At 53.4% G+C, this 14,134-nt stretch overlaps 4 protein-coding genes across 4 annotated transcripts; 3 read left to right on the top strand and 1 right to left on the bottom strand.

Annotated features, from left to right (window-relative positions):
• Positions 1-3,943: 3,943 nt before the first annotated feature.
• Positions 3,944-4,396, bottom strand: CPAR01_01444 (uncharacterized protein; the record flags this gene model as incomplete). The annotated part of the gene is made up of 1 exon (XM_060485733.1): positions 3,944-4,396. One exon carries the CDS (start codon positions 4,394-4,396, stop codon positions 3,944-3,946), a length of 453 nt encoding a protein of 150 aa, XP_060356590.1.
• A 2,944-nt stretch (positions 4,397-7,340) lies between these two features.
• On the top strand, positions 7,341-8,810 carry CPAR01_01443 (uncharacterized protein; the record flags this gene model as incomplete). The annotated part of the gene is made up of 1 exon (XM_060485732.1): positions 7,341-8,810. One exon carries the CDS (start codon positions 7,341-7,343, stop codon positions 8,808-8,810), a length of 1,470 nt encoding a protein of 489 aa, XP_060356589.1.
• Positions 8,811-10,840: 2,030 nt separating this feature from the next.
• CPAR01_01442 (uncharacterized protein) lies at positions 10,841-11,119 on the top strand (the record flags this gene model as incomplete). Its single annotated transcript, XM_060485731.1, has 1 exon — positions 10,841-11,119. The coding sequence occupies one exon, from the start codon at positions 10,841-10,843 to the stop codon at positions 11,117-11,119; it is 279 nt and encodes a 92-aa protein (XP_060356588.1).
• Positions 11,120-11,788: 669 nt separating this feature from the next.
• CPAR01_01441 (amidase) lies at positions 11,789-13,898 on the top strand (the record flags this gene model as incomplete). Its single annotated transcript, XM_060485730.1, has 5 exons — positions 11,789-11,919; positions 11,975-12,077; positions 12,169-12,685; positions 12,746-12,762; positions 12,840-13,898. The coding sequence occupies 5 exons, from the start codon at positions 11,789-11,791 to the stop codon at positions 13,896-13,898; spliced, it is 1,827 nt and encodes a 608-aa protein (XP_060356587.1).
• Positions 13,899-14,134: the final 236 nt, after the last annotated feature.

The following is a 14,134-nucleotide window of genomic DNA, read 5'->3' as shown; positions in this document are numbered from 1 at the left end:
GAACTACACCTCTGAGTTTTGTGGCCTCTCCCCGTCTTCTAGATCAAGTGCGAGGAGTACAAAAACAGCCTGTCTCTCTGACTTGCAACGGCTCAAGAATAGGAGGTGGTAAAGAGAGCAGATCAATGTGGACCATTTGTACCAACCTATGAAGTTCATCTTCTCACTTCATATGATAGACAAGTAAAGCTGGTACCTCACGACATTCTACATGATCCTTGGGGTGTAAGATCTAAGCTCATGCGTCCACAGCTAGTCAACGTGAGGCGATTGGATGCCCATGGTCAGCTTTGATAAGTCTGCAGTGTAAAGCTTCTTTCAGCAATGTGGCTCTTATGAAAGAAGTAGAAGAACGGAACGAAACTTCGTGAATCGCCGGACTGTATGTTTCTCATGGATTTGAGGAAGACAACTCACATGCAGAAACAGAGACTCGGGAGATGAAGTGCCCAAAGATGGATGGAGGCCCAGAGTGACGGTCTCTAGTACAGCTTCATCCGAGAGCAACGCAAACTAGATGAGATGCTGATTGAGTTTAGCAACGTACATTCATAGTCCCTCGTCACGTGTCGTACGCAAGCAGTGTTTTTGTCTGGACGGAACAGTCAGACGACATTCATTGGAAGGTAAACCTCGTGGACCTACATACGTGCTCGGGTTATTACTCTCGAAGGTTCAGACTGGGCTGGTAAATCATCTCATCTCATCTGTCACGGTCTACTTAAGAAAGGAGCACATCCAGCTGCAGTAGAAGGAGCGAGGCACGAAGACCGAAGCGAACTATCTCCCCTACTCAGTGAATCATCATCCCGCGTCATCGTGTATTCCCCCAGCCCTCACTAAAATACACCACAACCGCAACCAACAAGCCCACATATACCCCCTCAAGTCCATTCCCGTCACCAGCCAGCAGGCGCCCCTCTAGGTCGGGGGGTCATGTCAAACTGGCTGGGTGGTGGAGTAGTTCATGGTCAACAATCAACACGCCCGCCCCTATGCCTACTCGACGACAGGCTTACCGAGTTTCCGAGTTCGAGTCCCAGTATGAGCACTAAGAGATGTAGCCACACCGGTGGCGAACTCTTTTTTGTTTTTATTATTATTATTATTATTATTGAATTTTCTGTCGGGATTTTGATATTGTGAAAGGAAAGTGGCAATCTCTGTTCGGGTCCGCGCAGCATCTTCTGTCTCGCTGGACCAGTCCGTGAATGTCACCAGTGCCCGTCGCTGGAGATACACATGAGATATCACAAGATGCTGTCTTCCCTAACCAGCTTCTTCAAAACTAGGTTTGTGATACCTATGGTCACAGATACTCTCATGCTATACATCATGGCAAGACTCAATCTCAATCGCATCTGTAGGAACGCCAAAAGCACCGACGGATACTCATCGATTTCGACTCAGAGACGATCTCAAGATCTTCGATCACGAAGAGAGAGAGAGAGCTATGGGCATTTGGTCTCACAAGCCATCTTCTGCATGAAGCTACTGTTACTCTAGAACTGGACAAGAGTCCTCGCAGAATAATTGAAAGTAGACTCAAATGACACAGGTTCAATTCGTCACAAGAAAACTCCAGACCATCAAGTCGTCGTGGAAAACAAATGCCGACTTGTTACCAACGAACCACCAAACACGATACTTCACGCATGACAAGCATTGCATAAGAATGCCGTGCCATGCCATCAAAGGAACCAGACACATTCGGATGAAGCCACCGCACACCAGGATCACTGAGCTCGCGCGAGTTCATCATGGCCTATGCATTGCAACTCATTCAACGTTTTAAAAATGTCGTCTAACAGTAAGTATCAAAAGCTTTGCATAAGGTACCAAAACCCCATTACTACACTGTCTTTTGGTTCGCCCTAAATTCTTCAAAGCATAAGAGTTTCTCCTAACATGTAAGTTTATAAAGGCATATGAATAAAACGGAAATGCCAACGTGTTTCAACGCAAAAAAAAACGGTCAGAGAGCCATGAGTGATCTCTATGAGGACTGTGTAAGGTTGACACAAGGCTAACAGCGCATGGCACAAATCCTGTTCCCCCGTAAATGATCTCTCGTCTAGCCAAAGTCTTTTACGCATAATAGGGATTTGTAAACTTTCCCTCCATCATCAGATCACCAGCTGAGCCCGTCCGTCGCCATAAAACCCTACGGCAATTTTGACAGCCAGAAGATGATGCTCATCACTCACTCACTCACGAAAATCTTCAGAAAAGACGGCAACTAATGCGAGGTAAACATGAGCTTTTCTTAGGACGATCTTTATGCCAAGGCAGCTTAGGACGTGTAGTCTAGTCTCGTTCCGGCCCCGGGGAAACTGATCATCAGGGACCACCAGCCTAGAGGCGGCGGCGGCAGTGGGAAGCGATGTCGATCGTAAAACCAAAACAGAAGAGGTGAGGAACATCCCGCTGGGCCGAAAGGACCGATCTAGCTGAGACCGACGTCTTTCTTGATCTCAAGAATAGCAACATAACCAAATTAAAGAGAAAGGCATCTTCAATCTCTGACTTGTAAGTTCAATCTACCATCCGGGTAGGTGCTCGCGGAACCAGCTGGAAATAGACACACGGCTGCTCCATTGGTCCAAGTGCCGACTTCTTCATGCCTCCCTTGGATAGACCATTCCGATGAACCGCTTTACGGACCTCGAGGCATTGGAAGAATAAAGCCGAAACAAACATATTTTGGTCTGAATTCTTGCTATAGATACACACATCTAAAAAGAAAAAAAAGAAAAAGAAGGGCCAACAACGTTGCGAGAAGCTGGGAACCAACAACGCCGCCGGACGTCGAGACCCCGCCGGAACAGGAGACTTTGGGAACGGGTGAGCGGCTGGGGCTATTTTGAGGTATGCGCTCATGCTCACGTGCTGCGGGCTTGCAAATAGTCCCCGTACGTACATACGCCCGACATGCGTCGATGTCAATCACATATTGTTCATCAAGAAGAGGGGGAGAGTAGCGGGGAGTCTGTAAGGAAGCCAAGAGGCTTCAATAGACAAAGAGGTCGCGCAGAAACCAAAGTCTTTACTGTTATGTCCTGCCTTGTCGGTTTGCTTGCAGCTTACAATTATTGGCCGAGGAAGCCTTGCGGGTCGTTTGTTTCCTCACACTCACTCCAAAATACTCGTTTGTCCCCCTGCAGTATCATATTCACACTAGGTGCCAGAAACGTGGAATTCCGATGAAAAAAGAAGGCTGGTCGAGGCCAGATGTCACAGTCAGAGTCTTTGACCACTCAGGATCTGGGGTTTGCTTTCGAGTCCGAGCGAGGTTGGTCGCAACAATCTGTGCAGTGGTCGAAACATGGTTGGAGATGCAACTCAAGATTGAGTTCAGATGGGCATTGTCGGGGAGAGGGGCCGGGTCGGAGGAGAGTGGGGCAAGCCCAGCGCCGTATAGCCATCAAAATCGTGAGAGTTTTGCGGATGTGGCCCGCGGGTATCGCCCGCCTCGCTATTCGATTGGGCTTTGTTTTCATCACTTAATTGATGCTATTAGACACCCCGGGATTTCATGTTTGCGCCCACGGGCGCATCTGTGGCTACCTATGCCAGCCCAAAAGAGCCACGCAAATATCAGTGATGACGTTGGATGAGAGTCCCAGAAGAATTCCAGTTTCCAAAGTCATTATGGCAATGGTCAAGCGAGTATGCACAAAGACCGGGCGGGTCTGTTTTTGGAATTCCAGGAGGATTCGACATTTATCTGCAAGACTTCTTGGTGGCGGGGTAAACATGCCACAGAGTCCGAGCAAGAAGGGTTGTGGTTGGTAGTGGTCCTGCAGTCGCTTCACCTTGCTGAGCTGGCCGAGCAACTTGATTCGTGCAACTACAGGTTTGCATTGTGCGGGGAGCAGCCTGTCAGAGAACAGAGCTGGAAGCCAGCAAAACAGGAATTTCGTTGACGCTGGCTTTGGTGTTGCTAGAAGTAGTGGTGGTAGTGGTGGTTGCGGCGGCGGCGGCGGTACCGTAGTGGCAGCACCAATGGCCCAGCCCACATATCGAGGAAAACACTACGTACGAAGGCTGCCGCATCGTCGATGTTGTTAACCGAGTCGGCTTTCTCTCTGGGTGTATCATGTCCAAACCCTAGTCCTGGGCGAAATCGTATGCTGCTGCTGGTAATGCTGCTGCCACGAAGCGGCCCGAGGCTCGTCATCGTCATCGGATGTCTCTTGAAGTTTTGCCATGTCGAGGAAGTGCCTTTGACAATGAACAAGGCATGGCGTGCTAGATTAAATCCAAACTCGAGAAGGGAAATACTTCTGAACTTTTGACTTTGGCCTGGGCAACCTTTGACGTTGACAGCAGATATAATAAGCACACGAGAGGCAAGCTTTGTCCTGCAACACACTGAGCACAATACTCCGGACATGTGGTGAGGCACTTGGCGATGGTGATTGGGGGAAAGCAAGCGTCATCTCTAAAGGATGCAGGATTGTGGGGGTGGTTAGGTGAGCCTAGCATTCGGGCCGGAGATTCATGTTGATTCATGAGAGTCTGGCGTTTGCAACTGGCCACTGGTGGGTGATGGAAAGTGACGGTCAAGATGATTTGCCGGAGAGAGCACTTTGCCCCGTTCCTTCTCGTCACCCATGTTCGCATGTGGAGGACATCCCGTGAAGCGCGAACCTGGCTAGGAATGGGCTGCAGACGGTGAGTGGACAAGCGCATGAGGATTATTGAGGGAGGGCCCGGAAGGGGGGCTGGGGATGGGTGCCGGGACGTGGGATTTGGAGCGTTTTCATTCGCAGAGTGTAGCCTTTTAGCTTGATGCAGCTCTGTTTCAATTCGAGAACGATGGGGTCGACTTTGTGTCCCAGACGGCCTGTGTCTCGCGGCATCTCTCTTTGAAAGGATCTTGTTTTCTGTTCGTCTTGTTCTCTCTGCGGCTGGGGCTGGCCGCTGCTGTGACTTGCACCATCCGCAAACAGATGTTCCTGGAGGCTTTCTTGTTGTTCTGGTTTCGCCACGCGCGAAGGATTTTTTATTTGGAAATTGCAATCGGCGAATTGTGTGTTTAGATGAGACTGATCCGACGCACGACAAGGTGAGGGTGACCTGCCAACCGCCGTGTGTCTCTCACACACACTTTGCTTGGGGGTTGCTGGTGTAAGGTTGTGCCAGTCAGTGTGTCCTGTGTGCGAGAAGCCGCTTGTTGGTACCGTTACTACAGAGCAAGGCCGTCGACGGGGAGACTGGCACCTGGGACTTTCTCTCATCTTTCGCCCACGTCGTCCATCCCATCTCATCCCATCAATCTCTGACCGTTTTTTGGTCCACTGTTCCATTCCTGCTTCGGCCTTGGCTGGGCGTAAGGTAACGTGGGATTGCTAGACGCAGTACTTGCGTTTGCGCGCGTGCTTGTGTGCGGCGGTGCGCCCGGAAACCGTGGGGATAGTCCTGTTCGTGTATGTAGGTCACGTTCTCTTTGCACTGCGCTCGGCGTTGAGGTGAGCAGAAAGAAGCTCAGCAGAGGCAGCCAATGTCACTACCATGACCACTGCCACTGCCTCTCTGCCTCTTTGCCAACGCGGGAGAGAAACACCACCAGCGCCAATGCCGTCCTCTCCACAATAGTCCTCGGCGCAGTGGCCGTAGATTCGCAGGCCCCCTCCACACCATCGCTTGCACGGCTTCGCTTTGCCCTGCTTCTTTGCCATCGCCGACGTCAAATCCCCGTCTGTTCCCACCCGGTCGACCCCGGGACCAGACCCAGAAAATATTCATTAGTTCTGATTCTCCAGTCTCCATTCTCACTTCTTCAGGCCCTCTCATTCGATCACCTGAGGCCCACGAGCCCGCCTTTTCTCTCACCTCACCGGTAACGCCTTGTTCGGGGACAGACCCTGGGAAAAAGCCGCAACATCAACAAAACATATCCGCTTCCTTGTAAACAAACCCAACCCAGTCAGTCAGCCAGAGATATAGCGAAAAGAAACGCAAGTCGACCGCGCTCCCTGGGGCAAGACACTCCGGAAGCAACCTCTGGAACGCTGAGCCGTCTGGGCCTGTCCTGAGAGCCCGTAACCTTAAAAACCCGGCGTGCTAAAGGTTCCAAACGACGCCACACCACTGCTTCCGCTTTAGAAAGGTAACCCCTCCTTCTTCCATGTCAAAGTCTCGCGCTCCAGCTCGGTGCACTCGATCCTTCTCCGGGCGCATTTTTTGGTCTCCCCCACGTGCTCCATGCCAGTTGGGAAAGGAATGAGGCTGATTCAGGCGTAGCCAAGCGGGTTGCGGATGCTCGGCGCACTTTTTGGCGGTGGCCTGGGCTCGCTGTTTCCTGGTGCCGATGCGGACGGTCGGTGTTGGCCCTTGTGCAACTTGAACTTGCTTGGGGTGTCTTGTCACTTTTGTGTCTCGTTTCCCCATTCTCGTTTTCCCTCCCCTCATCTTGTTTCTCCGCTGGAGTAGGTAGACCGTGTAGCTGTTGTCCACTGCTATTTGCAGCAAGCACTAAGGCGACGACGACGTAGCAGCAGCAACAGCAGGTGAAGAGGAGTGACGATAACGAGGACGACAACGGCTAGGTCGACGGCAACGGCAACGACAGTTGTTCTTGGCCTACTCGCACTCGGGTTGAGCCGACGAGCTCTTGGCCTTGCAGTCGCTGAATCAGTTCTGCGTGGGCAGTGTCTGCTGAAAACGACAAGGTGAGGCAGGCCGAGACGACCGCCACACACTCTTCTCCATCGCTCATCCTATCCCGTCCCATCCCATCCCATCCGCCTGGGGACTCCGCCCATTCCGCTGCGTCAGCCTGTCGCTCCCACCTTTCATCTCGCCCATTAGATAACCCCCCCGGCGCCGCTCATCTCGCTCCCCCTCCCATCTGGGTCCAAGTCTCACCGTATGTTGGATGACATGACCGCCGCTTCTTCGTCTCGGTGGATTTAAATTTGCTCACAGTCACTACCAGACATATCGCGTCGTCTTTGGCATCGAACCATAGCAGCCGTTGTCGCCGCTGCCGTCGCCTTTTGTCGCCATTGCGTGTCTCTCATTGCCCGATCCATGCATCGCGTCCGGTGATCATAGTCGCTTTAAAGAGAGTCGTCTCTGAGAGACTGGGGTGCGGTCTGCGGCCCCGGCCTGCATGGTGTAGGACTCGTCCCGGTCTGGCAGTCTGGCCATCGCCATCACCAACTGGTCGAGAGAAAAGCTTGATCCGTCAAGCAAGCTGCCGCCACCGCGATCGACGTCGGCGGCACCAGCACGCGAAGCTGTCACCAGTAGAGCGTAGGAAAGGACTGGGACCGAAGCTGGAAACGGTTGCAAGAGGTGCAATCTGCCTGTAAACAACAAGGTCAGCAACGATGACTTCGTACACGGATGTAACGGGCGCTGCGGTGCCGGGCAAATTGTCCAAGTCGCGAAGCAAACCAGTGGTGAAGCCGATACTGAAGAAGCTGTCGCACTCGGAAAAGAACTCGTTGGATTTGGACCGTGGTTGGGATGAGCAGCAGACGATGTTTGGAAACTATGGGAGCAGTTTGGGTGGTGGCAGCCTGGGACGAGAGAGGGAAGGATCTTTTGGGGGAAGGGACGTCAGCTTCAGCATCTCGGCCACCGAACTTCACCATAGCGGCAGCATCAACAACGGAAGGAGCAAATTCTCCCACGCCCGTTCGACCAGCGGCACCTCCCACGTCAGTGTTGCTACCAGTGGCAGTGGCCAGCGAAACGGCAGCTTCGTCCATCCTTTCCAACAAACACCGCGTACCTCAACACCACCTCTCTCGTATGCCAATTCTCTCGCCAGCATCGAACACGCCAACAGCAATAGCAACACCAATATTTCTGCCGGCATTCCTGCTCCCCGCGACTACTCCCCGACAATAACAGAAGACGACGACGATCTGCTCGATCAACATTATTTACATCATCGCAGCAATTATCACCCGCCATTACCCTCATCTTCTGCAATCCCCATCACCAGCAATCCTTCCTCCTCTTCTTACCCCAGGCGACCCTCACTGGCAAGCCGCACTTCCTCTCTATCTGATATCAACAACCATACTGGTCCTCCGTCGTTGCGCATCAACACCAGTCGTACAAATTCAAACACTACCTCATCACGACTAGTCCACGTATCTAGTCACTCGGATATCAACATCTCAGCAGGCAGGCTTTCAGAGTCAGCTGCCCCCAGTAGTACAGCACCTGTACTTTCACCTTTATCCTCAGCTTCACCCTCAACCTCCGTCACTGCCATGTCGCCTCTTCGCACCTCTATCGACGGCTTCCGCCTTCGCTCTCGTTCTGAGCTTGACTCCAACTACCACCAGGAGCGTATCCGCCAGGAGCGCCGCCGCTGGGAGGAGAAGGAGCGTCAGAAGAGTGAGAAGAAAGATAAGAAGGACATGCGCGACCGAGAGCGTGCCGATTTCAAAGAGGCACAGCGCTATGAGCGTGAGCAGCACCAGATGATGAAGAGAGAGGCAAAAGAGGCTGCCCGAAAGCAGAGCTTCTCCCACAGCACCCGCAACAGCTCCAGCGACATTATCCGCCCTTCCGTCAGTCGCAAGAAGACTCCCTCGGATGCCAAGAAGGCCACTACCGATGCTGAGAAGCTGGCCATGGGTGCCCAGGGCGACGTTGGATTTGCCAGCCGCAACTACGCCAGCACCAACCAGGGTCAAGAGCCTGTTGCTGATGAGCTCATGTTCGAAGGTCCCCGTCGCTCTCAGACTGCCAAACGCAAGACGCAGGGTGCCTGGACGAGCTTCGTTCTTTGGTTTCGGACTAGAATTCTGCGACTCCAGACCAACATGGCCAAGAAATAAAGAGCTGTTCAGAAGAAAGCACTCTCTCGGCCCACGCCTGCCATCTTCGCCCCTTGTTCACATCAGCGTCATCTTGAGGCTCACTGCCAAGTCCGCATTCTCCCGCCACATCGCACAACATGGTACACAACAACTCCGAGCATGAATGAGACAGATCCTTTCATCATGACAACGGGCGGGCAAGGCAGCCCTTGTCCCACTGCATTTTACCTTTCATCATATACCCTAAGCCCCAAGACAACCCATCAACAAAACCGCCCTACCTCTTTCCACGACACCACCAGATGCCCTTGCAGAGGCCAGGGCCTCTTTGAACATTTTTACGCTCTCAACAACACCCACGATTATGACCAGCATTCAGACGAATTTCCGGACATGGGCTGATGAGCAAGAAGAAAAAGAAAAAAGGATTTTCACTTCCTTCGTTTTTTACGGAACTCGGATTGGCATGGCGTTTGGGATTTTTCAGTTCTTTGTATCTCATCATTTTCCCTCTCTCTTTTTCTCTCTCTGGTATGACACCCCTCAGGAAACATGGGAGAATCACTCGTTTGGCTGCCGTGGGAAACGGCATGGACATAGGGATTGGGAAGAAACCTTGGGCCCTCGTGGGCTTCTTGGAGGAAACTTCCAATCAGGGGAACGGCGTCTTGGTTCCGAGCGAGCGAGCGAAATGGGCATCTGGCCAGAAAACAGCTTATTCCTACGGGAACAGCGCGGCCGTTTGTAGAAGTACAGAGTCAAAAATGGGAATGGCTCCTTTCCTCGTCACTGAGTGCTCCATGAAGTGTGAAATTATGTGACAAATGCTCTCAAAAATCTGCAATATCGTAACCAAAGCTTAGTGGAATCCGAACGAACTCGAATTGAGATGTGGAGAAAGACGCATGCACATGCATGAGAGCCTAGTCTATGCCTCGCCAATTCGGAAATGCATGTGAAGTTCACTTTTCTGTAAACAATTCCTCGACGGCAGTCTACGGAAACTAGCTCATAGCGGGATGGCGGGGTAAGGAAGAAAAAAAAACGAGTGCCAAAACAAGATGGCTTGATGCTCCCTTCCCTCTAGCGCCCTCCCGAGGCAGTGGCGATCGTGCCATCGTGGGAATGTGCAAATCATGGGATCCCGGGGTAAAGATTCGCGGGAGTCAGGACAGAATTGCGATGGCGCGGTTTCGATCATGTCGTATCTTTAGTTTGAGGCGTTTCCTAGACAGTCTATATGATGTGCAAATATATCTTGAACAGGACCCTACATGCAGACTGAAAAAAAGTAAGGTAGGGTACCTCACCCAACTGGCTTTTCTTTTTTTTCGTAAGTGAGAAGAGAAAAACAAGAAAAAAAAATACTCCGCGGATGTATCCGTAGTCGGGACTCGGAAGGCGCCAAAGACCTTTTTTTTTGCGCCTTCTTCAGGTCGCGTGCGCCTCGAGGTGTCTTGACCGACGGGAGATCGGCTTGTGTGTGGGGTTGGGAAGGTGGCCCCAACGCGACTGCAACGCTGCACGCACCGAGGCTCCTTATCTCTCTGTCATATCGATAAGATAAGGTGATCCGGGATGTTGATCCCCTTCGATAGCGATAAGGCGAGGAACCCCGTACGCGGGCCCCCAGACCGCTCCTTTGCGTATCTCACACTGGCAGAAACAAGAACATTGACAGAGAAGTAACCCCAAAAATTCGGACCCATTCTAGTGCTCGCTTTGCTTCTTCCAGACCCTTGCGAGTCGAGGAAACTTGTCTGATTTTCGATATCTATTCGATGTCTATTCGCAGAGAATCCAGCTGGATGCGCACAAGCCTTCCTTACTTTACGTAGTACGTCTTACGTGATGTGCATTCGGATTCTGGCGGGGGTCTTTAGCTGGTCTAGCGAATAAAACGAGTCAATGGGGACCTGCCCGCACATCAACTGCGCGGCCAATAGCAACACGGGCGCTCGAAGGGAATGTCATCAAAGCAAGAGATAGGCAGCGCCGCCGTTCCTCTCCCTAGTCCCCACACCTTTAGCACTAGAACTCGACTAGAGATGCCGAGGCATATGAAGCTGCTCGTGACGTCTGCGAGTGTCAAACGTACCTTGCTCTTGAGTCTTAACACTGGGCAGGGAAGATCGGTCGACCGGCGATACCTTGGCAAGTTATTAGCCCCAGGAACTCTTGGGAAAATGGGGCTTTCAGCTGCTGGGAACCACCTTTACTTTGTAGAGAAGAGAGCTTGCAGGGTGCGCTGCATCGCGCTGATCCGAGCTCCCGCGCGGGTCCCGAAACCTGAAAGGCTTTCTCGCTCTAAGGAATACCTATGCTGAACAGGTTTCTACCCTCAGTACTCAGCAGCAGCATCACCACCGCAGACATCTGAGGTAAGGTAAGACGAGCTAACGCAAGGGAGCCCTCCACACCTCCCCTTCTTACCTTAGTCCGACGTGATTACGGAGTGATGGAAGGGAAGGAAAGACAGTAGTCCGAGCAGAGAGTACTTCCCATTTGCTCCGCTTCGCTTATCCGTTTCGTTTCAACTTTTGCTTGCCCTCAACCTCCAAAATCGTCCGAGTGTCCGCTCCTCAGAAGCTACAGATACCTTACTCTATTCGTACTCCGTAGTCTTCAAGGCCAAAGCTCCCAGCCTAGGTAGGGTCCCTCTTCGTTGCTTCTTCACGCAACAACAACCCCCCTGAAACTCTAAATTCACTCAGCCGAGCTTGACCTTCCCCCAAAAGGGTCCCCTCAACGTCCCTTTCCAACGGCTTCTGATCCTGCTATCCAGGTTTTCAGACTTTTCTTTCATCTACTTTAGCTCTGCTTCGACGTTTTCGTATAGCTCCAACTCCTCTTCTTTCATAACACGTCGGCTGGTCCAAACGACACTCATCCTTGACCAACTGCCTCGGCGTCCGTGTCAATTGCGGTCCGCGACGTCAAGACACCAAATCAGCTCCAAAATCGGGGAGCAACTTCACAGTCCGACGAAATACACAATGGCTCCGAACCGCAAATATGCCAATTACCCCGGTGCCCGCGAGGCGCCGACGCAAGTAAAGACAGAGACCCAAAAGGAGGATCAGAACCCCGTCCTCCGCGGCTGGCCTCTTGTGGCGGGTGCAACAGCGTACGTGTTGAGCCTCACTCACATGCTAGCTCATGAGCTGATCCATTCTATATAGACTCGCCAACTCCGGCGTCATCCAGCGCTTCTTCTGGCGCAACGCCAAGTTTGGCTCCATCAGAGACCTTCCCGGCCTCGTCGATTACAGATACCGCTTCCAGGTCCGTCTAGTTCTTCTCAACCTCCTGCTCACTGCTGAGCTTCAAACGACACCTGCAATCTAATCTCCACGCCGCTAACACTCATTGCCAGCCCGATGTACTCGTCCTCTCCGAGACAGGATCCCACCCGGAACCCCTTGCGCTCACCAAGGACCTGACAACCCCGGCACCGCAAGACCAACCAGGCCGCTATCTATCCAGCGCAGATTACCAAGCCCTCTACGCCTCAGGAGCCGTCACCCCGCTGGACGTGGTCCAGTCACTGTTGCCCCTGATCCGGCGCGCAGAGGGTCACCCCCCACCCGAGACGGGACCCTACGCAAACGCCTGGGTGGCGTCCCACGGCCGCGAGGACCTCGCCATCGACGCAGCCCGCGCCTCCACGGAGCGGTGGAAGCAAGGCAAAACCTTGGGACCCCTCGACGGCGTCCCCATCGGTGTCAAGGATGACTGCGACGTCAAGGGCTACGTCAGCCACAATGGAATGCAGTACCGCCCCGACCTGCCGTGGTTCAAGGCCGCCGACAAGACGATATGGCCTGTACAGCAGCTTGAGGCCGCTGGCGCCATCGTCTTGGGCAAGAACGCCATGCATGAGCTGGGAGGAGGTTCGTATTGCCGCTCCCTATCAAAACTTGCCAGAACAAAGCTGACATGAGACCCTGCAGATACCAACGGTTGCAACGTGAGTAGAGGATACGGCGTTTCACGAGACGGAATCTTCGTAAACCCTTGGTTCAACAGCTGACCTTATGAAAACAGCCCCGTTGGGGAACCCCCACAAACTGGCACAACAAATCGTACTACCCCGGCGGTTCCTCCTCCGGAGCCGGCTCCGCCCTTGGCGCCGGCATAGTCCCCATCGCAATCGGCACCGACGCCGGCGGCTCCATCCGCATCCCGAGTTCCTTCAACTCCGTCTACGGCCTGAAGCCCTCCCACCACCGCACAATGGCAATGAATTCGTCGGTCTGCGTAGTCGGACCCCTCGCCGCCACCGTCGCCGACCTCACAATCACCTACCGCCTCATGTCCCGCCCCAACCCAGACGACCCCATCCAAGGGCTCTACACCCCCTCCCCGGCACTCCCCCCCTCCTCCCCGAAACTCATCGGCATCGATGAGGCGTGGTGGTCCCGCGCAGACCCGTCCGTCGCCAAAGTCTGCCGCCGCGCCGTGGACCACTTCAAATCACAGGGATACACCGTCGTTCCCATCAAGATCCCCTACCTCCGCGAGATCCAGCTCATGCACTCGGCCACCTGCGTCACCGAGATGCAGGACCTCGCCCGCCACCGCCACCCGGACCCGGAACAGTGGCAGTCCATAATCAACCACGCCAACAAGATTACAATGTCCGTCGGCACGCAGACGCCCGCGGGCGACTACATGAAGTACGCCCAGCTCCGCGACCTGCTCATGAAGCACGTCGCCTGGCTCTACGAGCAGAACCCGGGCATGCTCATCGTCACGCCAACCACCCCTCTGCCCGGTTGGCCCCGCCAGCCCGGCGACGACGCGTACGGCGTCTCTGATGCCAACACCACCATTGCAAATATGAGCTACGTCTACGTCGCCAACGTGAGCGGGTGTCCCGCTGTCACGGCGCCTGTGGGCTACGTCGATCCCGTACAGGGCGACGGCAAGGTTCCCATTGGGCTCATGGCTATGGCGGAGTGGGGTTGCGAGGAGCAGCTTCTCGGCTGGGCGAAGGAGGCCGAGACGTATTTGATCGCGGAGGGGCGGCAGAGGCCCGAGGGATGGGTGAATGTTGTCGAGGTTGCCAAGAATGGCGGCCTCGAGGCGAAGAAGAACATCTAAGAGGGCCAAAGGAAGCGAATCCGAGAAGAAAGGATGCAGCAGATCGTCTGTTCGCTTGATGAGTATCAGAAAACCAATGTAATCGTATCTCAGTACCTCTAGCCTGCAGGAAATCTAATCATGATGATGAATCAAGCACGGAATACTTCTATAGGGTCTTGATATAATTCATTTCATTTCATTGTCATGCCTTTTGTGGGTTTCCCCGTGCTTTATCCGCACCTAATCCCTAAATC

The sequence above is a fragment of the Colletotrichum paranaense genome (assembly GCF_030867605.1).
Source record: "Colletotrichum paranaense strain IMI 384185 chromosome Unknown Scaffold_1.1, whole genome shotgun sequence".
In the NCBI taxonomy this organism is placed as follows: Eukaryota; Fungi; Ascomycota; class Sordariomycetes; order Glomerellales; family Glomerellaceae; genus Colletotrichum; species Colletotrichum paranaense.
Note: the sequence above shows the minus strand (reverse complement) of the source record. Positions and strands in the feature narration are given on the sequence as shown.